This window comes from Heliconius melpomene, chromosome 5 (assembly GCF_056956725.1).
Source record: "Heliconius melpomene rosina isolate 202511_hmr_F chromosome 5, ASM5695672v1, whole genome shotgun sequence".
Classification (NCBI taxonomy): domain Eukaryota; kingdom Metazoa; phylum Arthropoda; class Insecta; order Lepidoptera; family Nymphalidae; genus Heliconius; species Heliconius melpomene.
The window spans coordinates 5,826,455-5,847,287 of NC_140393.1; the positions used below are offsets into that span (position 1 = coordinate 5,826,455).

Consider the following 20,833-nt stretch of genomic DNA (forward strand, 5'->3'; position numbering starts at 1 on the left):
TAATGTGTTGATCTTATTTTTCTTTATTTCCTATAAAAATATAAATTGATATACAGAAAAAAAATAATCTTCAATAAAATTTAGGCATTTTGTTTCAATTGAAGGTAAACATTTAAATTTATACTGTTATAGTTTTAATGTTCATACATTATTGAGTGAATTCAGTTTACTAGATAATTGTGACTTATACCCTGTTTTTTTTATTTATGACTCCATGAAGCCTTACGTTTTTCTACAAAACTTTTTATTCCTTCTTGGCCATCCTTCATATTGATATTTTTTACCATAATTTCTTCTCCCAAATTATAAGCATCATTTGTGCTCAAATTAATTTGTTTATAAAAGAATTCCTTCCCAAGAGCTATGACACTGCGACTCTTATATTTAATTTGTTCTACTATTTTATCAACTTCCTCATCTAATTTTTCAGCGGAAGCTACTTTCGTTACAAGACCACTTTCATATGCCTCCTTTGCAGATATTGCATCACCTGGTAAAGCAAAATTCTAATGTTTTGTTTATTATTATATTCATAATGCATATATTGAAATTATAAATATGATTTATTCCAGAAAATTATAATTTTTTATCAAAGTTAATAACAACTAACCAGTTAATAGCATATACATTGCTTTAGATTTAGGTACACTCCTGCCTACAGCTATGCCTGGAGTGGAACAAAAAATTCCAAAATTGGCCCTACAACATTTTATCTTTATATGAAAAAAGTTTATAAATTTAATATAGATTTATATAAGTCCATTAAAAATACTTTACCCAGGTGTTGAGAATTTACTTATGTCAGAGCATACAATAATGTCACAAGTGGCTACTAATTGGCAGCCAGCAGCAGTAGCAAATCCATTTACCTATGTAAAATATAAGAAAATCTGAAATTTTTGTTTCTCATTTATCACAATTTGTCTTTTTTTTGCAATTATTGATTTTTCAAATGATTGAAATTATTTAATAAAAAAAATACCTTAGCTATTACAGGTACTGGACTTTGAATAATAGATTTCATTAATTCTGTAGCTTTATTAAATATTAATTTGTGTTGATCACTCCCTGTAGATGTTTGCTATAAAATACATAATATTTTTAAAAATATGTAATATAATAATTGAAATATATATTTTTTTATTTATTTAAAAATATACTTACAAATTCTTTTAAATTATGTCCAGCAGAAAATACATTACCCTTTGCTGATAAAACAATTGCTCTTAATGAAGTGTCAGTTTTATTCAGATTTATTGCTTCTATAAGATGGTTCATCATTTGTAACGATAACGAATTTCTAAACAAAAAAAAAGTTTAAACTAAAAAGTACAGTACGGTAAACAAGTCGTGGCCGCCTTGAAGTTATGTTTTCTGGACTTTAGAGCATACTTTTGAACACTCGGGAACAAAATACATCAAAACTAAGAAAAATCCAAAAATTAAAACGGCCACAATCTGTTGCAGTAGCAAGCAAGAAGTTATTTCAAGTATTATTATTACTCACTTAGTTTTCTCATGATTTAGAGTAATTTCTCTTACTCCATTAACTTCATTTGCAATAACATATTGAGAGTTTGATCTTGTTAAGAAAATAGGTCTTAAAATGTTTCGCTAAAATAATTAAAAGACTTTAATGCCCAAGGAACATTAATAAATATAATATGTACATAACCTATAAAAATTAAACATTTACAAAGTTTTTACCTGAAGTGCAAAGAGCATGTTAAATTTTAAACTTATTACCACTATTATCAGTCTAATTGGGAGTCTTACAGTATTTAACGAGAAAAGAAATTAAAGTCGACCTTGTTCTGATAAGTGATAACAAGTGTGAAAAAAATATTTAAAAGTGTTGCTATTCTTCAAATTATACTATTTTAAGGGGAAAAATAGTAATAAAAATACAATTTTTTATTGTACATTGTATTTATTTTTAATTAATGAACACGTTTAACTTTCAGAAGTATCAGAATCCTGCAAGTCATCTATATATTCAGTTTGTTCATCCTCTGCAGTTATTATTTGAATAACAGTACTGAAAAAAAAAATATTTTCAAAGAACAACTCAAGGTAAAATTAAGAAAAAAAAACCAGATTATTATAAACTGAGAAAATACACCATCGCTGCTTTTGGCTAGCGTTTTAAAGTGTCTGACTCTAAGCAATGGTTGTGGATTAATTCCGGAAAAAAAAAACATTTCCACGCACTCGTACAGTGAAGTGCGGTGTTGAGTTATGCTACTCAACACATTCTTCACTTTCCGCCCGAAATATGTCCACTTTGCCGACTAATATGTGAAGTTAAAAGAGAACAAGACATTTATAAATTAAAAATGAATATATAATTCTTACTTAAGCACTTGCTCCTCAAATTCATTGTGTTTTGTTGAATGGGAAACGGAATCTGTAATCTTTGAAGCTAACACTTTGTCCAGTAAACATCTCAATTGAAACAGTTTATTTGCACTCGAGCGCTGACAACGGACTTTGACATGGGATATTGCTAATAAACAATGGTCTGGGTCATCAACATCTAAAACAATGTATATATCTTATTAATTTAAATATACATTAAATATATTTACAGTGTAAGTGATATGATATGCAGGAATATTACATATACTTTTTGAAAACGATTACAAAATTGTACATAGTAAGATCCGACCCCACGCCCCTACAAGCCGCGTCCTCGCGAATTATACAAGCACTCTTGACCACTAAGCCGTATGTGCATATCAAGCTAGGCATACGGTGAAATTATTGTACACTTGTTATAACTTGGTTACCTATTTAACATTTTTTATAAATTTCGGCTACCCAGATATTAAAACAAAAAACAGCACTCACCATCACACACCATGAATTCACCAAAAAACAACAAAGGCAAAGTATATATAAGCGTGACGTCCAACAAAAACAACTCTGTGGAACGCTGTTTGAGCCAATACACCAACCAATTGGCCCCAGGATTATTACACAACTGTGCACCGAACCCGCAACCCTTGCGTAGTTTACCCATAGCCATTACACTACTTGGGTGTATTGTTAGTTTACCATCTTCTTGGTTACGCGCTAAGAATGTAGCAGGTTTGCTACCTTTGTTTAATCTTCTCCATCTGCAATGAAATTTATATATGTAGAGCTGAAATAGATAAAGTGGGGGTATTATTTTCTTAATTATGGTTGTACTTATAAAGAAGTATATAATAAAAGAAATCTTGGTTTCTCCTATATTGCAAATCAAGTAGTCAATAGAGCTCGGAAATGGATATAATTTTATTGTAATCTTTCCCCTGATTATGGATAGAAACCATAACCATCGTCTTGAAGTGAGACGCTCCACTACAATAAAATTATATATAAATTATTGACTGTGGATTCGATTCCCGCTGGATAAGCGAATTATTTTAATTTTCTCCCTATGTCTCCAAAACTGAGTGGTGCATCTTAATACACAGAGCAAAGAGAAACGAGTGTCTCAACACTTGGCTCCCTCTGGATATCCTGCAATCGGTAAAAATCAAGACTTTTTATTTACATTGTGAAGCTTATAAATACACTTACTTGACAGAAGCCATATTTGGATATAATGAAGCGGCAACGATAGCTTTGAAAAGGCTAAGATTATTCGCATTCCGATTCTCCCACGACGATTTAATGTTGCCAGTCGTCAAAAATCCCATTTGCCTTAAATTATCACCAAGCTGCTTTTTCATTTCTGTTAACAATTCTATAGTATTGTATGAGAGGAAATGTTCATAGGCAAAAGAACGTTTTTGTCGATAATTACATTGTTCATAAAGTAGTATGGCCTCTGAGACGGCCACATGGTCACTTGGCTCTCCCATTGCTAGATCACGCTTTACTTTATCTACTTCACTTTCCTTACCTATGTACAAAAGAGTTATATGACATTAAAAATATATTAATATTTAATTTGTACGTTAGTTCAGCATATAGTGTGACTATAAACGCGACAGTTGTGGATTCAAACCCACCTGGGTGTCTAAATTATTTTAATTTTCAACCCCTCCTTCCTTACTTTCCTTTTATATCCATACAGTCTTAAGCTAAATTTTTTATTCAAAAAACACAAACCAATAACAAGTTGAAATGGGTCTTTGAACCCCCACACAGCGGCCACACTGGCGGCTCTATCTAGACATCCAAAGAGAGCACCAAGTATAAGTAACTTGCCGGCCGCAGGGTGCACTGGTAGACGGGCCAAGTGCCAGCCTAGAGGGGTAAGTGTTTCTATGTCATCGAGGGCTCCACATCTGAAAGAAAAAATATTAACTATATTATAATTACCTTAATTAAGTGGTGGTGGCCCCACTCCGGGAACTATTTTCATAGACTTGATTGTTTACATTTCAATTTATATTAAAAATTAAGTGAGCCTCATTTTTATACAAAATTTCATAGAAAAACATACAAAAAAATAACATGAAATAATTAAGTTTTTAAGAAGCAATTGAATATACTAACAAGACAAGCTTAAAAAAATCCCATCCTATAAACCAACTATTATATGTATATACAAAAAAATCTTACTTCTGTAGATGTGTAACAGCCCACTGTATAGTAGACTCAGCAGGTACAGAAGGAACTAATTTCAGGGCATCTGCTGCTAATCCTAGTCGAAGTTTCTTAATCATTAGCACTGGTTCTAAAAGGTTACTTCTTTGTAATTCCGGTAATAAATTCTCTTTGATTGCTTGAGCTCTATGCGATGTCAGGAGATGGTAGCATATACCTGGTTGGCACCTTCCAGCACGACCTCGTCTGTTAAATAATAATTATATAGAGAAAATATTATTTTTTTGTTAGTAGTTGGTGTTAGTCAAAAATAATTTAAACTGAATTTTCTAATTATATGTATAATTAAGTATTTTTTTTATTTATTAGCCAGAAGTCCGCAGATAAATGAGAAAGCTGAGAGACATAGTGTTCTCTGCTGAAACTTTGTTTGCAAGCATTGCATTGACGTAAATAGTGGGAGTTTATGGAACGACGTAAATTATTTGTGAAATAATTTCTTCAATCTTACCATGTCATCTGCGAAAAAATAACGAAGTGTGTTTTATTTTTTTGGTGTATCAGAAATATCGGTTCCTTTATAGTTTTATAGAACTTGCTAATAAGGAAACTCAAAACTAAACGGTTTAGAGTTAACTCAAATACCAATATAATATACTAGCGGCCCGCTCGCGGTTTCACCCGCGTAAACTATGTTATTATTAATTTCTGTCTCCATGACTACGTCCTAGTGACGTCTATGCAAAATTTGAGACTCCTAGCATTTGTAGTAGCGAAGTTTCATACAAACTTTCGACCCCAAAAACAACCCCTTAGAAATCGAACATTGCAAATTCCCGTCTTAGCGAGCACCTACGTCCTATAAGTAACTCTGAAGTAGATGAGTGAGTGACCTTTCCATTTTTTATATATAGATAAATAGCATACTTAGAATGCATTTATATTATAACATTAACTTCTTTTGTTTTTTTATTTCTACTATTAATTAAATATTTTAGGTACTCTATACGTCTATAAGGCAATAACGACGTACCCAATATCACTCAACACTTTATACAATGTAAACATTGCTATTGTATTTCACAAAAAATAACACATAAGAGATAAAAAATAGATACCTTTGATGCAAATTAGCTTTAGCCACCCATTCAACTGCCAACGTGGACTGATTCTTCTCAACATTGAGCCCACTTATTTTAATCTTACCACAGTCCACTACATACACTATATCATCTATTGTTATAGATGTTTCTGCTATGTTAGTAGCTATGATGATCTTCCTTATATGGTCTGGAGGTTTTTCAAATATCTTATGTTGTTCTAAAGTTGGTAGCTTTGAATGCAAAGGATGTATTTCAAAACGATTTGGTGGGAAGCGATAGCTTTCATCCATGAGTCTCATAAGTTTGGTAATTTCTCCAATACCCGGTAGAAAAACAAGTATGGCCCCCGGCTTGTCTATGCTAATGTGGGTTAAGAGTTCCACTATTAGATCAAGATTTAGTTGTTCTATTCTACTATCTTGTAGTGTTTTGTAAACGTCGTAGCTCATTTTATCCTTTAAAGATTCTAGCCATGGCCCTGCAATATAGTAATATTTAATAACATTAATTAATGTTTCGAAAATTCAGTAGAAAGTTGGGTAGTGTTACACTAGGTTAGCTGTGCCTACCCTGCTATATGCGAAAAGCAGTGTTAAAACAGCATAAAGCTTTAAATGATAATTTAAAAACGTGTGGAGTAAGGGCCTTAGTGGATAAAAGTGGATGATGGTTAAGATAAAAAAAGGAGAATCACAGATAACATTAGGCTTAACTATTATAAGATAAATAGAACATAATAATAATCGGCAGCTGCACTGCCTTTTACTTTAAAAAACCTTCCACATTTAAGCATATAAAATTTACATGTTTTAGTTGCTTAGCTTGCTGGATGAATTTTAAAATATAGCAAATAATTATATTGATTCAAATGAATTTTGACAGTATGTAAATTTGATATTTTTTTCCAAGGCAAGCATAAAATATTATTAACAAAATTCTCAAAAAAAAAACGAACTTAATTGCACCACAATAACTTACTGTAACCACAACAGTTGTGAGTTTTATTTCCACTGAGAAAGTGGGGAACAGTGTTTTGGTACTGCTTTTCTCTGCCCTGCAATATATGCTATATAAAAAAACTTACATATTTCCTGTTTATACAATATATCTTTCTCCATATTATTTTGCATGTCAAAATTTTTATTTCTATACTTCATCCACTTAGGTTTTGGCTTCTGTTGCTCCTCTGGAGGTAATCTATATTTAGTTAATTGTAAAATATCTTCCAAGTAAATATCTTCTACGGGATATGCTAGTCCCTCGATATGCAATAAAGGGCAGTTATCGTAATAATTTGATAAAGTTTCCGCATCTAATGTTGCACTCATTAATATAAGTTTTAAGTCTTTTCGTTTACTTAATACCTAAAAATAAAAAGCACTCTTTAAATATGTACTGCACTTATTTATAGTGTAACAAATCAAGATAGTAATTAAGTTATGCTTATGTTAATGTCACATCGATTTTTTTTATGAACATTTTATTAAAGCTTATTTTTATCATGTCTATTGTATTTTGTAAGGAATATTTGAACAAGTGAGGCATAAGTTCTGTATATAAAATGATACAAATAAAGAATTATATAAATTATGGTATACTTGGAAGTTTGTAGAAGTACTATATAGTGCAATTTTCAATTACAATAATCTCATGATATAAAAAGAACTAGATTTCTTTATGTGCAATTTTGATGCTCAGTGCTAAATATCTGTATAATAGTTTAAGCACACAAAAGAAGAAAATTTTAATAATGTTTGTTTTCATAACTATTATTATATTTATTTTATATAAAATATATGGTACCTATAACATCATATAAAAATATATCTTATCAGTTATATCAGGCTTTCTTTTTGCACAGAAACTAAATAAAGATTAGACAAAACATAGTAAAGAAACACTACCTGTTTTAATATACACATAGACAGATCTATATGAACATCCCTCTCGTGGACCTCATCTAATATTATATGACTATACTTTGTCAACCCTTGATCTACTTCTAAATCTGCCAATAATATACCTGTAGTGCAAAATTGTATACTTCCACGGCTTCTTTCTTCTACTCTAAAATAAAAAAGGGGAAAATTATAAGTGACTTATTATAGATGCTTTGTACTAAGATTACTCTATTAGAATTCAGATACTCTATTAGAATTCATATAATTCATATATGTAAAAGAAATCCATTTTATTATTATCTGCTAGTTGGACTTTAATGCTTCACTTCATCTATCAGTGGAAATCAACAAACCCATAATGGTCATATTTACAATTACAATTTACCTCTCTAATCTAACAGCATAACCTACTGAATTGCCGAGTGGCTCTCCTCTCTCCTTAGCCACTCTCATTGCTAATGCTGAAGCTGCTATACGTCTGGGTTGTGTGACTAAAATTTTTACATTAGCTCCTCTGTTATTGCATATTGCATCATCTAAAATTATTTGAGGCACCTGAAATTAACAAACTTAACTGAAAATGCAGATTATAAATGATCCAGTGGGATAGTATACTTGTAATCATTGGTGTTGTAGGTTTGATTTTCACTCAAGGTAATGAATCAATTCCAATCTTGTTTTGGTCCAATCAATATTAGCATTATTTCTGTGACAAATTTAATGAGACATGTGCCCATTAAATCTGCCTATTTCATCATCAATTGGGAGAATAAATTATTCTATTAGATATTAAGTTCTGCCACTCGACTGGCACTAATCTCAAATTATCAAAAATGGTATCTCAAATTTGGGTGGCAGAGGCTTGGCATTATATTTCTCTCAGCCGCCCCTGCTGTGCATGACAAAAGTGTGAAGCTGACAACAATGTACATTTCTTTTTTGTAACAAATATTAACATAATACAAACCTGTGTTGATTTTCCACAACCCGTTTCACCACTTATTACTAAAACTTGGGTTTCATTGATTTTATCAATGATATCTTTGGCCTTAACATAAGCTGGTAGTTTTTCTCTAAATTGTAACATTTGCTTATAAGCATTACTTTCTAACATATCTTGATATTCTAAATAAAGTGCAGTATTAAGATTAACAGTCTCAGTATCTACAAAATTAATACTAACACCATTTTTAAGGCATTCATCGAGCTTCTCCTGAAAAGTGCCTGTTATTATATCTTCATAACCATATTTATAATCGCACAGTCTTCTTAATGCCAGAACTTTGGGCTGTGACTCATATTCTATGTTCTCATCTTTAATAGGAATAAAATCTGAGGAAGATGGACCAGCTTCATCAAAATTTTTAGTTTGGTATTTTGCATGATTTTCTCTACCTCTATTTTTTATATCTTCAAAGGATAATTTTTGTTTTGGTTCTTCTTGCAGACTTGTATTGTTTTTAAATATATCTAACTGTTCAAGTTTAGGCAGTGAAATATTTTGCTGGGAAGCTATTTTTAATATATCTCTTAAGCTGTTGTCAAGTTGCTGCATTACCATTTCAGGAATTCTAAGGTTTATCTGTTAATAGTAAATATCATTAGTGTTATATACAATTATTTTTACCTAAATTGAAAAGGTAATCTTAAATTTCTCTTTAACATTTTTTTTAGATAAACATATCAATATTAGCAAATCTTCTACAAAACAAGTTTTGTTTAATTGATCTTTTTATATTTATATTAAAACAAAATATTTTTACTTCTCGTCAAATTATGTTTTATGTATTATTATACAAAAACAAACATAAATTAGCCAAGATTTCAATGAAACATTTTAATTTGGTAAAAAAAATAACATTATTTTTTATTATAAAGAAAAGTTACCATTGGGTCTCTTTTCTGTTTTTTTGCTTGAAGATTTTTATAATACATTCCAAGCTCCTTTCCACGTAAACCTCGTGGCGCATCATAAACCTGGTTTCCCCAGTTTCTTCCTCTTGATCTTGAACTTGGTCTAGACCGAGGTCTACTCCATTTATTAAAATTGCGAGACATCTTCCTCTCAATATTTAAAAGATGTAATAAATATCAATGAGTTCCTATTGTAACTTTTAAATTATATGTGTCAATTAATACACAAAACAATAAAAAATATTAAAGGAATCAAAATTTTTTACGTTTTTAAAATTGACTATTGACTATTGACTATTGACTTAGTAAAAGGTTGACATTTGGCAATTTGACATTTCATATTTGTGATAGATTATGAACTATCTCTGATAGTTCACTGTTCAATAGCGTACTTTATGACACATCTAAAAATATTGTTTTAATTCATTTTATATTATTTTTCTGGATACCGTACTTACTAATAGTAAATTGATACTGTATCATTATTTTTTGTCTTCTGTTTTCCTTGTATTATAATTTATATTTTTTTCCATTCATTTATTCAAATCTTAAAATCTTATTAAATCTTTAAATCTTATTAAAACCGGAACGCCTATTACACATAGACCGTAAATGACAAATGTCATCTGGATATAAAATTCGAAATGTCAAATATGTCGTAATATTAAGTGTTCAATTTAATGTAAATTTGTTAAATATTAGTTTTTTGAATATAATGATGTTCTTTATGCTGCTAGCATTACCGCTTCTATGCACACTATTATTATAAGTATTTTATATTCTGAACACTAGCATATTTTACAATGATTCTTCATAACGTGGGTTGAGTTTTGGTTTGTTTTGCTTTTTTTGTACAAGTGAACATGTATAAAAATCTTTTCTTTTCATACTTACAGCAGTGTCGGCCCCTTATATGCAGAGGCCGAAGAAAAAAAATAGCCAGTTTAGTGATTATCTTAATATTTTTAATAAATGCTATGTTTTATGTGAGCTTAGAACTGTACAACACTATCAAACGACGAAATAAAAATTCATGGTATAAAAAGTAAGTGTGTTTATGATATTTTTTTTATATGAGCGTTCGGAACCCTATCATATCTGTTAAAAAATCGGCTCATAATGAATAAATCAAGTAAAATGAGAGATAAAAGAAATACTAATGCCTAATATATCAATTATTTTTTTACAGCCTTCATTATGACCAAGATTCATATGTAGATAAAACTGGTATGAGAGTCATTGTTGGGCATTATGTTGGTGGAAATTCAGGAGGCAATTTATCTCAAGGTATACAAATATATTAACTACATAAAATAGCAATAATTCTTATCCCATTAAAATCATATACTATTTAAGTAATAAACACTTTATTATGAATCTAAATGTAACCTTGCTATGATGCAATCCAGTGACATGTATGAGTGTAACATTATTCTAACAATAGCTTTTAATATATATGTATTACATCATCAGCCTGCTTTGTTTCAATTATCATGACAAAGTTACTGTTACATCATTGACCAAACAGTTGCTACCTAAACTTTTAGGTTTCTGTTCTGAATATGTCAAATGTATTAGTATATTTTTTCTAATTTAATTTTTTTTCAGAAATAATAAATGCAAATCATTATGCACCCATAGAAGGGGCAGGAGAAGGAGGCCGTCCTGTTCAACTGTTACAACGAGAAATTATCCCAGCCAGGGAGTTGTATGCATTACATTCCTATAACATTTATGTTAGTGATAGAATATCTATTAATAGAAGTCTTCCAGATATGAGGAGTGAGAGGTGGGTAAGATAAAAAACAACATACTATAAACATTTGGTTTTGTGTGATTGTCACATAACATAACTGAAATAGATCTTGAAAATGATAGGAAATAATAAATAATTATGCTTTTATACATGAAATTTATTTATCACTGTTATTCTTTCACACTTAAGTTCCCCATTACCATAATCAAAACATAAATTTAAATTAAATAGTAAAGGAAACAAAATTAAAAAAAAACCACTTCACAATTTTTTTGTGTCAACATCAGTTTTACACTTTCTGCCTGAAATCAGGACATTGCATGTTGAGTGGAGCTCAATGTATGTCAGAGGGGAATTAAGAGTAATTCATTCTTCGACTGAGATGAAACCCACAGCCATTGTATTTACAGTCAGATGCTGTGCCATAGGACAACAGCAGCCTCGAGACTTTTAAAAAATATATATTTTTTTGTTTTTCAGTTGTAGAAGTGTTCAATATGATTTAGATAATTTACCTACTGCTAGTGTGATTATAGTCTTCCACAATGAAGCCTGGTCGACCCTCATGAGAACTGTGATGTCAGTTGTATTAAGGTCACCAAAAATACTATTAAAAGAGGTATTTCATGTTTTGTATATTTGACGCCATCTTGTTCTGCTGTGAGGTAATTTGGTCTTGTTACTATTAGCACTGAGATTTGAATAGACATCACATTGACATTTTGTTTACAAGACTATGACGTCATCATGTTGCTACCAAGCTATCGGTATTACGCCTATTTGAAAATACTAAATTATTGCAAAATAAGGCCATTAAAAAACCCAAAATAAATTTATAAAAGTTTTGAATTTTATGATTAATCTTATTATTTTATTAACTAATCCAGACATTGTGACAGTAGGCTTAAACAGCATTGTAAATGTTTTTTCAAACGGTTTTATTCTAGTTGACATGATTTGGTAATAGCATTTGAGAATCAATATTAAAGGTAACATAGGACGGGAACAAACATCATATTTTATTGCTAATCAAAAAAAAAACAACAGCAGTGTGTTTAGACAAATATAGCAAATTTGGGGATATTTTCACATTTACATTTTTCTATTATAGATTATTTTAGTAGACGATGCCAGTGATCGCAAGTACCTATTCAAAGAGTTAGAGGATGCCATAGTAAAGCTAAACAATGTTCATATATTGAGAAGTGTAAATAGAACTGGTCTGGTCGGAGCGAGGCTAATGGGAGCGAGAGAAGCTAAGGGAGACGTTCTTGTGTTTTTAGACGCTCATTGTGAAGTGAGTTTTTTATTTTTATGTTTGATATGTATTGTTAATGGAATGAGCTTCAAAATTTAAAAAAATCTTTAAATTGTACATATTTGACAAATTTGATATTAAAAGTAAATATTGAAATTGCAGTTTAAACCGACTTAAGTGATGTAACTTTAAAAAAAAGTTTCCATAGAATTTAATTTTTTTTATGCTTGCTTTTTGCTGAAATGAAAAGTTACAAGATTATTTCTGTAGATTTTTTCTGAATCTGATTCTGAAGGTGAAATATTACATAATTTACATAATGTCATGAAGTCAAATATATTGTAATATTTCTGTGTTAATTAAGTTTTTGGTGTGGATGAAACTTGATAGTATAGTCAAGCGTTCTTACTGCTTGCTTATCTTCACTTTTTATATTCATATTACCTAAATCCAAGACTGCCTCTTCATTAGTTTTGTCCTCAATTTTCAGGTGACTAACGGCTGGTTAGAACCGCTTCTAGATAGAGCGGGCAGCGACGATGTATTCATATGTCCCCATATAGACTTACTATCTGATGACACTTTAGCATATACAAAAAGCATTGACGCACATTGGGGTGCCTTCAGCTGGCGTCTTCACTTCCGATGGCTGATGCCAAGCAACGAAGTGATGATGAACAAAACCAATAATCCCTCTAAACCTTACCCTACCCCAGCGATGGCTGGGGGTCTATTTGCAGTTAGAAAAAGCTTATTTTGGCGTATAGGTGGATACGACGAGGGTATGATCATATGGGGAGCAGAAAATCTAGAACTTTCCTGGCGTGCCTGGCAATGTGGCGCCAGGGTTGAGATTACACCGTGCTCCCGTGTCGGCCATATTTTTAGACGTCATAGTCCGTATAAATATCCGGGTGGTGTTGCCAAAGTCCTTAATTCAAATCTAGCCCGGGCTGCCGCAGTGTGGATGGATGAGTGGGCTGATTTTTTCTTCAAATTTAACCCTTCTGTTGCGGCTATACGTGATACACAAAATGTTGCTAGTCGTGTCGCCATTAGGGAGAATTTACAGTGTAAAAGTTTTAAATGGTATTTAGAGAATGTGTGGCCGCAACACTTTTTTCCAACAGATGATAGGTGGTTTGGGAGAGTTCGGAATGATGAAGGAGGGTGCCTTGGAGTGACTTCAGGTACTCCCGGACTAGGAGGACCAGCTTCAAGCGTGAGTTGTGGTAGCGACTTGGATTTAGATAGATTAATAGTGTACACTGTAGAGGGAAAAATAATGGCGGACGAAGGACTCTGCTTACAACAAGGTAACGGACGAGCTGTTTGGAAGAGTTGTAATGATAGTATTAAACAAATATGGCAGCAAAAGGGCCCTCGAATTAAGACAGTGGACGGACTGTGTTTGACATTATTGCCTTCAGATAACGAAAGCGAGGGGAATCCCCTAACAGCAAAAAGGTGTATCAACGACAATAGACAAATATGGCATTTTGAACGAGTGCCTTGGCGTTAATATGTGATAATCGAATTTATTGTACAAACTTTATTATTTTTACACTGCAATTAAATATGACTGGCCTTTAGGATTTTATACAATATTATTTTTAAAATTAAATATTAAATAGTGCAAAATAGGTATCTACGAAGTGATATTTATTAAAACAAAATTATATAAGTTTTTATTTTAGGCATTATGTTGAGATATAGTATTGGATCCACTAACTCCATTAAAATACTTTATTTTATATTATCTATAAGATTTCTTTGTAAATGTTACAATAAGCTGTGTTCATATTGATGTTAAAATTATTGTTAAGATATTTGTTTTTAATAAGTACAAAATATTTATTCCGTTTATAAGAATATAGCCATAGGTATTGCTATATTGTGAGGACATTCCATAATTTATATACACACATTAATTAAAATATTACTTAGTTAGTGAGTAGATATATGTTATTAATATAATTATATTATATATTAATTATTTGTTAAAGAAATTGGCAGCTATAGCTATTGCATGCTTTTTAAATATTTTTTAATATTGCATATTGAGTATTATAGGTTACGCTGCTTTAAAGGTAATATCATACAGCTTACCTTTTTTTATGTTAATTAAGAAATAATGCAATGATTTATAATGATTTACAAAATCATGATATTGATCTGGTGTTGTTGTCTGTTTTATACGTAATTGAATTTAGACATACTATTTAATGGATTTGCTGTGATTTTTTTCTTACAAGTTCACTTTTAAGTATGAACAATGTGATTATTTTGCTTATTATACAATTTTTTAATAATATTTATTCTCTACTCCGAAAATCTCTATTTTTACAACATTTATCTATTTATGATTACATACATACATATGATTAGAATTAAAATATTAATATTTGGCGATATATGTGAAAAATATAATTGCTTGGCCTAATTTATTCATTTAGTAGGCTGCTTTTGCTTTCCCTATTTTTTTTGCCTTCTCTGCTAAACATCGTGCATTTAGCGCGGTAGGCAAAAAACATAGTGTTAAGACATTCCTTTGTGTTGAAAAATTATTGTCAATTTTTTATATATCTAATTTAAAGTTTAAAGTTACATATAACTTACGTAATAAAAAAATATTTGCTTCTGCCTCATGTTTACTGTAAATCGTGCTATATATGATGAAAATATTGCACAAACTTATGTATATAAGGTATATATTGATGTTAATAAACCTTGATTTATAACTGAATTATAATACTCGTTAAAATGTTAGTCTGAGATTACACAGCATTTATGTAACAATATTGACATATCTAGTCTTAAATTCCTAGTATTATATGCTATGTTTTCAGTGAGGCCTTTACAGATTTTCAAGATATAGGCTGTTAAGTCGGCGCTTACTTCTATCATTGTCACTGTTTTAGTTTCGTCGAAATATTTTTCAATAACCATCAAAAACCATCGTATACAAATCCCTCAAACTTCTATGAGGTAGCAAAAAAAATCGGTTCTAAAATATATCAAGTTCAAGCCTAAACCTAATTCCGCCACTGTATGTTTTGAAATTTATCGATTGGCATAAGATTAATTAAGACAAATAAGTTTAAATACTTAATAATAAAATTTCCATCATGGCGCAGTTAGCATGTGTTCAAACTTAAAAGAATATTTAAACTGAGTTTAATCGGTCACTTAGCCATGCTTTCAATTGACGTAACTCTTTAATATTTTAAAGTTTTGTTATTTATTTTAACAATAATAACAATTACGTGAATTGAAAATATGTATATTAATTATTACGTCTTTATTGTATTTATTAAAGGCCTAATTGCAAATATGCATAATGCATAATGCATAATGTTTGTTAAGTCGATCTTTTGTTAAAAAAAAAATATCGCTTTTTAAATTTAGTAAGAAGATTTCGACTGAAGGCGATTAAGTTATTTATATTTAAAAAATGTAAAATGTATATTGTACTTGGTTCCAATTCCCAAAATGATCTAACAATATAGATATTTAACATAAGTATTTTATAATTATACACATAATACGATATATGAATGACGACAAACAATTCGCAGATTAAAAATAAAATATGGTCAATTGTTTTAATGTCAAGAAAGCATCAAATTATATAAAATATAAGGTTGTGTAATTACCACAGGGAAAGTATAATAATTTGGTCCAAGGTGCTTAACTAATTGTTTTAATAAAACTAAATGCACTTTTGTAATTTATATATTAATGTACAAATATAAATTTAATCATAAATTATTTTGTTTTATTATAATACTTTTACAAAGTTAAAATAATTTTAATGTCAGGTAACGGTATATCCTTGTGCAGTAGCTGTCTAAATGTCATTTAAAAAAAAAATGTTTTTCAAACTTTATAGCCTGTATACTCCAAATTGTAAAAATATTTATGACATGAAAAATATATTTTAAAATCAGTTTTAATAATAAAGGATACGTAAAATGATTTTAACAATTGTTTAAGAAAAGAAAAATGATATGGAGTATTTGAAAATGTTATATTTGTATTATTTATAAAAGCACTCCGATACTCTAGTCAGTTTTCTTACGTTATTACTTTAATACTACTACAACATAAAACCAAACAAATTATAATAGTATACTATAATCATCTCAAAACATACATTAAAAATAACCAGATGAACGGTAGATGAAGATTAAAAAAAACTTTAGTGCTCGAGTTACAATTTTCACCGTTACATATAAAGCAGCGTGCGTCGCTGTGACCTCTCGCTCTCTCCACAGCGACCAGACCGAGACATACAGAGTCCACTTGAACTCTCGGTACGCATCCTCGTATCACGTCCACTGTGTTACCGACTGTAATTAAATAAGAAAAAATATGCTACATTATATTTTAAAGGTTAAGGCTGTCGTGGTGCTGCGGAACAGAGGCTGTCTGGTTATAGTTGTGAGTTCGATCCCCACTCGAGTGAAAGATTATGAATTGATTTCATTTCTCAAAGCGCGACGTTGAGTTCCGCGATTTATTTTTTCGAATTATCAATATTACTGTTGACCTAGAATGGTCTTCACAGCGTCTCCAGGCGGGCTGAAGGAATATGAGCTCTGATGGCCGCACGTGGATTTCAGCCATTCAACAGGCTGTGTTGAAAATTGGGATTAAAGTGAGTGGAGTTTCTTAACAAAAGGCTCTCTCTGCGTACCCGACTATTTCGAATATTACTGTATGTTGCAGTATATTTTCAAACATTATAATATTTGCACATCAAAATTTTGTTCATAGTAGCGTTTTGGATAAGTGTTTAATCTGACTGCACCCTGCATGATTGTGGAGTGGAAATATTATTGACTAGAAAGACTTACACGATTTATCATCTGGAGTTGCAACCATTTTCAGGCAACGCATTTCTATAGGTATTCTAGAATCTGTTGAGGGTGGAGGATGGCCAAGGTTATGTACCCACTGGGCGGTCACCCAGTTTGGAGGACCGCAGTTGACTGACGATCCTGCGTAAAGAGTCTCTTGTGGATGACAACCTAAACATCTTTGATAGAAACAATTTTCTGATGACACTGAAATAGAAAAAAGAATTCTAGGTATATAAAATAGACAAAAAATACAATAATAATACAAAACAGTATATTTTTTAATTCTTATTTTAACAAATAGGATAGATATTTTTTTTGAATTTTATTAAACAAATTCTATTTATTATAAGGTGTTTGTAGGTGATAGGCAGATTAAACTTAAGCATAGGTCAAATTTTTAAACTATAAAAAAACATACTGCACGTCAAACTGACAATTAAATTTGGCTCGCTTTTGTATCAACGAATTTTTACTGGTATTCAAAAACACCCTTCCAAATAATGAAAGTCCACAGACAGATTCTGTCGTGTATGTTGCTCCGCTACACTTGACTTATGACATTTTTGTAGCGTGTCCAATTGGATTGTGCAGCAGCCTTCTCTTGCCCGTAACAGATCGCCGTACGCGGTGTAATAACGGCTCCCAAGCATATAGTACGGTCAACGAGTCGTGGCCATCTTAAACCTAGTTGAAGACGGCTGCGTAGATTTGATTTAAAGATTTTTCTTACTTATGAATATTTTTTTTTCGAGTGAACAAAGCGCAAAAGTTCAGAAAACCTAAATTTAAAGCGGCCACGACTTGTTGGCCGTACTGTAGTTCACGTTTGTTTTAAAGACTGCAATCATACGTCATTTTCTCGCGTTTCGCGCCGTTTTACCGACCATGGCTGACGTCTCGATCTGAAGTCTGAACGTGAGCCGCGCGTGCACACTGCACATACGTAATTATTGAAAGTAGGGAATCTCGTCTTGATATATTGGCATGCAATTCGAGTGCCGTTCGTTTTAGTTTACAGTTTCAATTTTATATTTCATTGAAACTACCTATAAGGTGAGCTTAAATGCTTTCTGGGTTGGTGCTAGCTTCAGCATTATCTTATACTTTATTTAGTAAGCAAGTAAATTTAAAATTAACCTGTACAAAATTGCTATAGTTAAAACAGATCTAATATTTTAATTATAATATGAATAATTCCTACAATGTAATAGACATTAGCAAACCTAACGTAAATAAATAAATAATACATGATTAAGATTACATTACATCTTAAAACAAAATGAATGTGTAATAAATAAAAGAAAAGAGTAGAGATCATACAAGTTTTTTTGATCAATTGGTAATATTAAAGAAAATTTGATTATGATAGGTCACAATTTTTGTGAAAACAAAGTTTTATTACAAGGAGCTCAAGTATTGGAAAGTCCAATCCGCATGTTTGTATCAATCTAGCGAAACTTAAAACGATAAAGGTGGTCTGAGCCACTCATGCGTGAAGAGATCGTCCACCGGGTGTCAGAGAAAGTGGATGATGGGCGTCTGGCATAATTGTCCATAAATCCTCGCTCGTCATCGTTTTCGGTAATTTATTCTACACAAGAAATATTATTATAATAGAGGCCAGTCTTGGCTCAGGGGTATAAGTTCTGACTGTAAATGCGACATTTTAGTTATTTAGGTACCCTGCTCTGTGCGGGATACTGTGGGAATCTGTTAAAAAAAAGTACAGGGACATAACAACGATGCCAGATTTTATGTTGGAGAAAAGAAGAATTTTTACACGGCATCGTTGCCCCAAAAGCTGGGAAATTAAATATAAATAGGTAATCAGTAGTTTTTGCTTCTAATCTATTTTTTCTCAAAATAATTAAGTATTTCTAATCAAAAGTAAATAATAAAAAATATTTCTTTCTATTTTTTAATAATTATTTCTATTTTTTAATAATTACTCAAATAATACTATTAATTACTATTAAGAAAAACAGCACAGACTACAGCATAATTTTCACAATTGTTTTAAACCTTTTACGTACTGTACTATCTATTTCATACTATGATACACTCTTATCTCGAGTAACACTAACCTTATTTCAACACTAGTGATGCTCATCATAAAAACGGCCCACGCTGCCGTATGGCGACGGCGGCACAACACTATTGTTATGATGTAAATGATTGTCAACAGAATTGAATAAATATTTATTAAGCGGTAGTTGCGCCGTCCATTGTGTGTGTACCAAAAGGAACGACACTTATATGAAGAAATAGTTTTGTTAATACACCTTTAGTTTGTTGTAAGAGATGTTCGTTGATCTTTGATTTCTTTTCATATATGTCTAATTAAAGCTTACCTAAAGATAATCCGGCCAATATAAATATGATCTGTAACATTCTATTATAGACAGCACTGTGTGTATATACAAAAACACGGTTAATATTACTACTGGAGGCGCGTCTATACACTGCTATGGTTATCTAACTAATCAACTCGCTTTTGTCTTTATCTTTTAAATGTGTTGTTATCATTGGACAGTATATTTTACAGGCAGTTTTTTCGTTAAAAGTAAAGGCAAAACTAATGATAAGGACGCTCGTACTTTCAAGACAGAAATAAATCGAATCTGCGACCTATTTAATCCTATTTTAGACTGATACGTACTCGTAGTACGTCAGAGATTGAAGTACCAAGATTTGGCAACAGTTGCTTTTCGTATATGTATGATTACCGTTTTGTTTTTGTTTTTACACTGAGTGATAGGTACGAGCAGGGTAAGCAGAGGGAACCTACAGCTAAGACTCTCCGTTCTTCACTTTCTGCCGAATTTTTGGGGCATATGGTGGTGGAACTCAACATAGCGCATTGCCTTGTTATCAGCCTTAATTAAAAAAAAAAAAAATTATAGATAATAATTAATTCCACCGAGTGCGAATCGAACTCACAACAGTCGCGCTTACAATCACACACTTTTACCACTGCGCCACGACAGCCAAGTTATAGTTCAGATTTCTATTAACTAAATTAGCAAACTAACAGATGATTTCATTCTTAGTATTATCTATTTTAGATAGTACGTACAATAAATGTCGCAGTTTGTACATTGTATTTGTACTTCACTGAGATCCTTATCAGATTTACACTGGCAACCCGCCCGCGGCTTCGCCCGCTTGAACTACATAATTATTAATTTATTAATCTGGCTTACTCTCGTTTTCTAATAATAATATCATTTTAAAAATAATATTTATATTGAAAAGTAAAGTTTTAGCCAATTTAAATTAATTTTTAGCAGTTTTACCGAACAATATTCTTTATAATAACTATTTAATTTAAAAACCAATTGAATGTTAAAAGAAGCTTGCTAAATTACAATACTTAAGAAATGAGATATATAAAAATAGCTTTAAGTAATTCAAGACGTAAAACTTAAATTGGCTTAGTTTAAACAGGTATCAACTGGTAAAGGTAACATTTCAGCTCAGCTGTCTAGATAAAT

The 20,833-nt window shown here is 31.1% G+C and overlaps 4 protein-coding genes across 7 annotated transcripts; 1 reads left to right on the plus strand and 3 right to left on the minus strand.

The window, feature by feature from the left end:
- Positions 1-7: 7 nt before the first annotated feature.
- LOC146539057 (enoyl-CoA hydratase domain-containing protein 3, mitochondrial) lies at positions 8-1,863 on the minus strand. 2 transcript variants are annotated; one of them, XM_085185264.1, is made up of 7 exons: positions 1,708-1,863; positions 1,508-1,614; positions 1,165-1,300; positions 983-1,081; positions 778-869; positions 611-699; positions 8-490 (listed from the first exon to the last, which is right to left on the minus strand). In XM_085185264.1, exons 1-7 carry the CDS (start codon positions 1,723-1,725, stop codon positions 201-203), a joined length of 831 nt encoding a protein of 276 aa, XP_085041390.1. In that variant the 5' UTR covers positions 1,726-1,863; the 3' UTR covers positions 8-200. The 2 variants fall into 2 exon arrangements, with proteins under 2 accessions (XP_085041390.1, XP_085041391.1); XM_085185265.1 differs by lacking the exon at positions 1,508-1,614 and having other exon boundaries at positions 1,708-1,846.
- Positions 1,864-1,910: 47 nt separating this feature from the next.
- LOC146539058 (ATP-dependent DNA/RNA helicase DHX36-like) lies at positions 1,911-9,778 on the minus strand. Its single transcript, XM_085185263.1, has 12 exons — positions 9,434-9,778; positions 8,514-9,128; positions 7,932-8,101; positions 7,550-7,712; positions 6,730-7,009; positions 5,661-6,123; positions 4,558-4,788; positions 4,102-4,280; positions 3,568-3,892; positions 2,851-3,119; positions 2,356-2,536; positions 1,911-2,038 (listed from the first exon to the last, which is right to left on the minus strand). The coding sequence occupies exons 1-12, from the start codon at positions 9,602-9,604 to the stop codon at positions 1,954-1,956; spliced, it is 3,132 nt and encodes a 1,043-aa protein (XP_085041389.1). The 5' UTR covers positions 9,605-9,778; the 3' UTR covers positions 1,911-1,953.
- Positions 9,779-10,070: 292 nt separating this feature from the next.
- Positions 10,071-16,242, plus strand: LOC146539059 (polypeptide N-acetylgalactosaminyltransferase 3-like). Of its 2 annotated transcripts, none has more exons than XM_085185644.1 (7): positions 10,071-10,278; positions 10,357-10,505; positions 10,650-10,747; positions 11,069-11,249; positions 11,697-11,835; positions 12,328-12,513; positions 12,965-16,242. In XM_085185644.1, exons 1-7 carry the CDS (start codon positions 10,264-10,266, stop codon positions 13,994-13,996), a joined length of 1,800 nt encoding a protein of 599 aa, XP_085041770.1. In that variant the 5' UTR covers positions 10,071-10,263; the 3' UTR covers positions 13,997-16,242. The 2 variants fall into 2 exon arrangements, with proteins under 2 accessions (XP_085041770.1, XP_085041771.1); XM_085185645.1 differs by having other exon boundaries at positions 10,360-10,505.
- Positions 16,243-16,533: 291 nt separating this feature from the next.
- Positions 16,534-19,838, minus strand: LOC146539060 (uncharacterized). 2 transcript variants are annotated; one of them, XM_085185646.1, is made up of 3 exons: positions 19,691-19,838; positions 17,334-17,543; positions 16,534-16,826 (listed from the first exon to the last, which is right to left on the minus strand). In XM_085185646.1, the coding sequence occupies exons 1-3, from the start codon at positions 19,728-19,730 to the stop codon at positions 16,615-16,617; spliced, it is 462 nt and encodes a 153-aa protein (XP_085041772.1). In that variant the 5' UTR covers positions 19,731-19,838; the 3' UTR covers positions 16,534-16,614. The 2 variants fall into 2 exon arrangements, with proteins under 2 accessions (XP_085041772.1, XP_085041773.1); XM_085185647.1 differs by lacking the exon at positions 19,691-19,838 and adding an exon at positions 17,758-18,032.
- Positions 19,839-20,833: the final 995 nt, after the last annotated feature.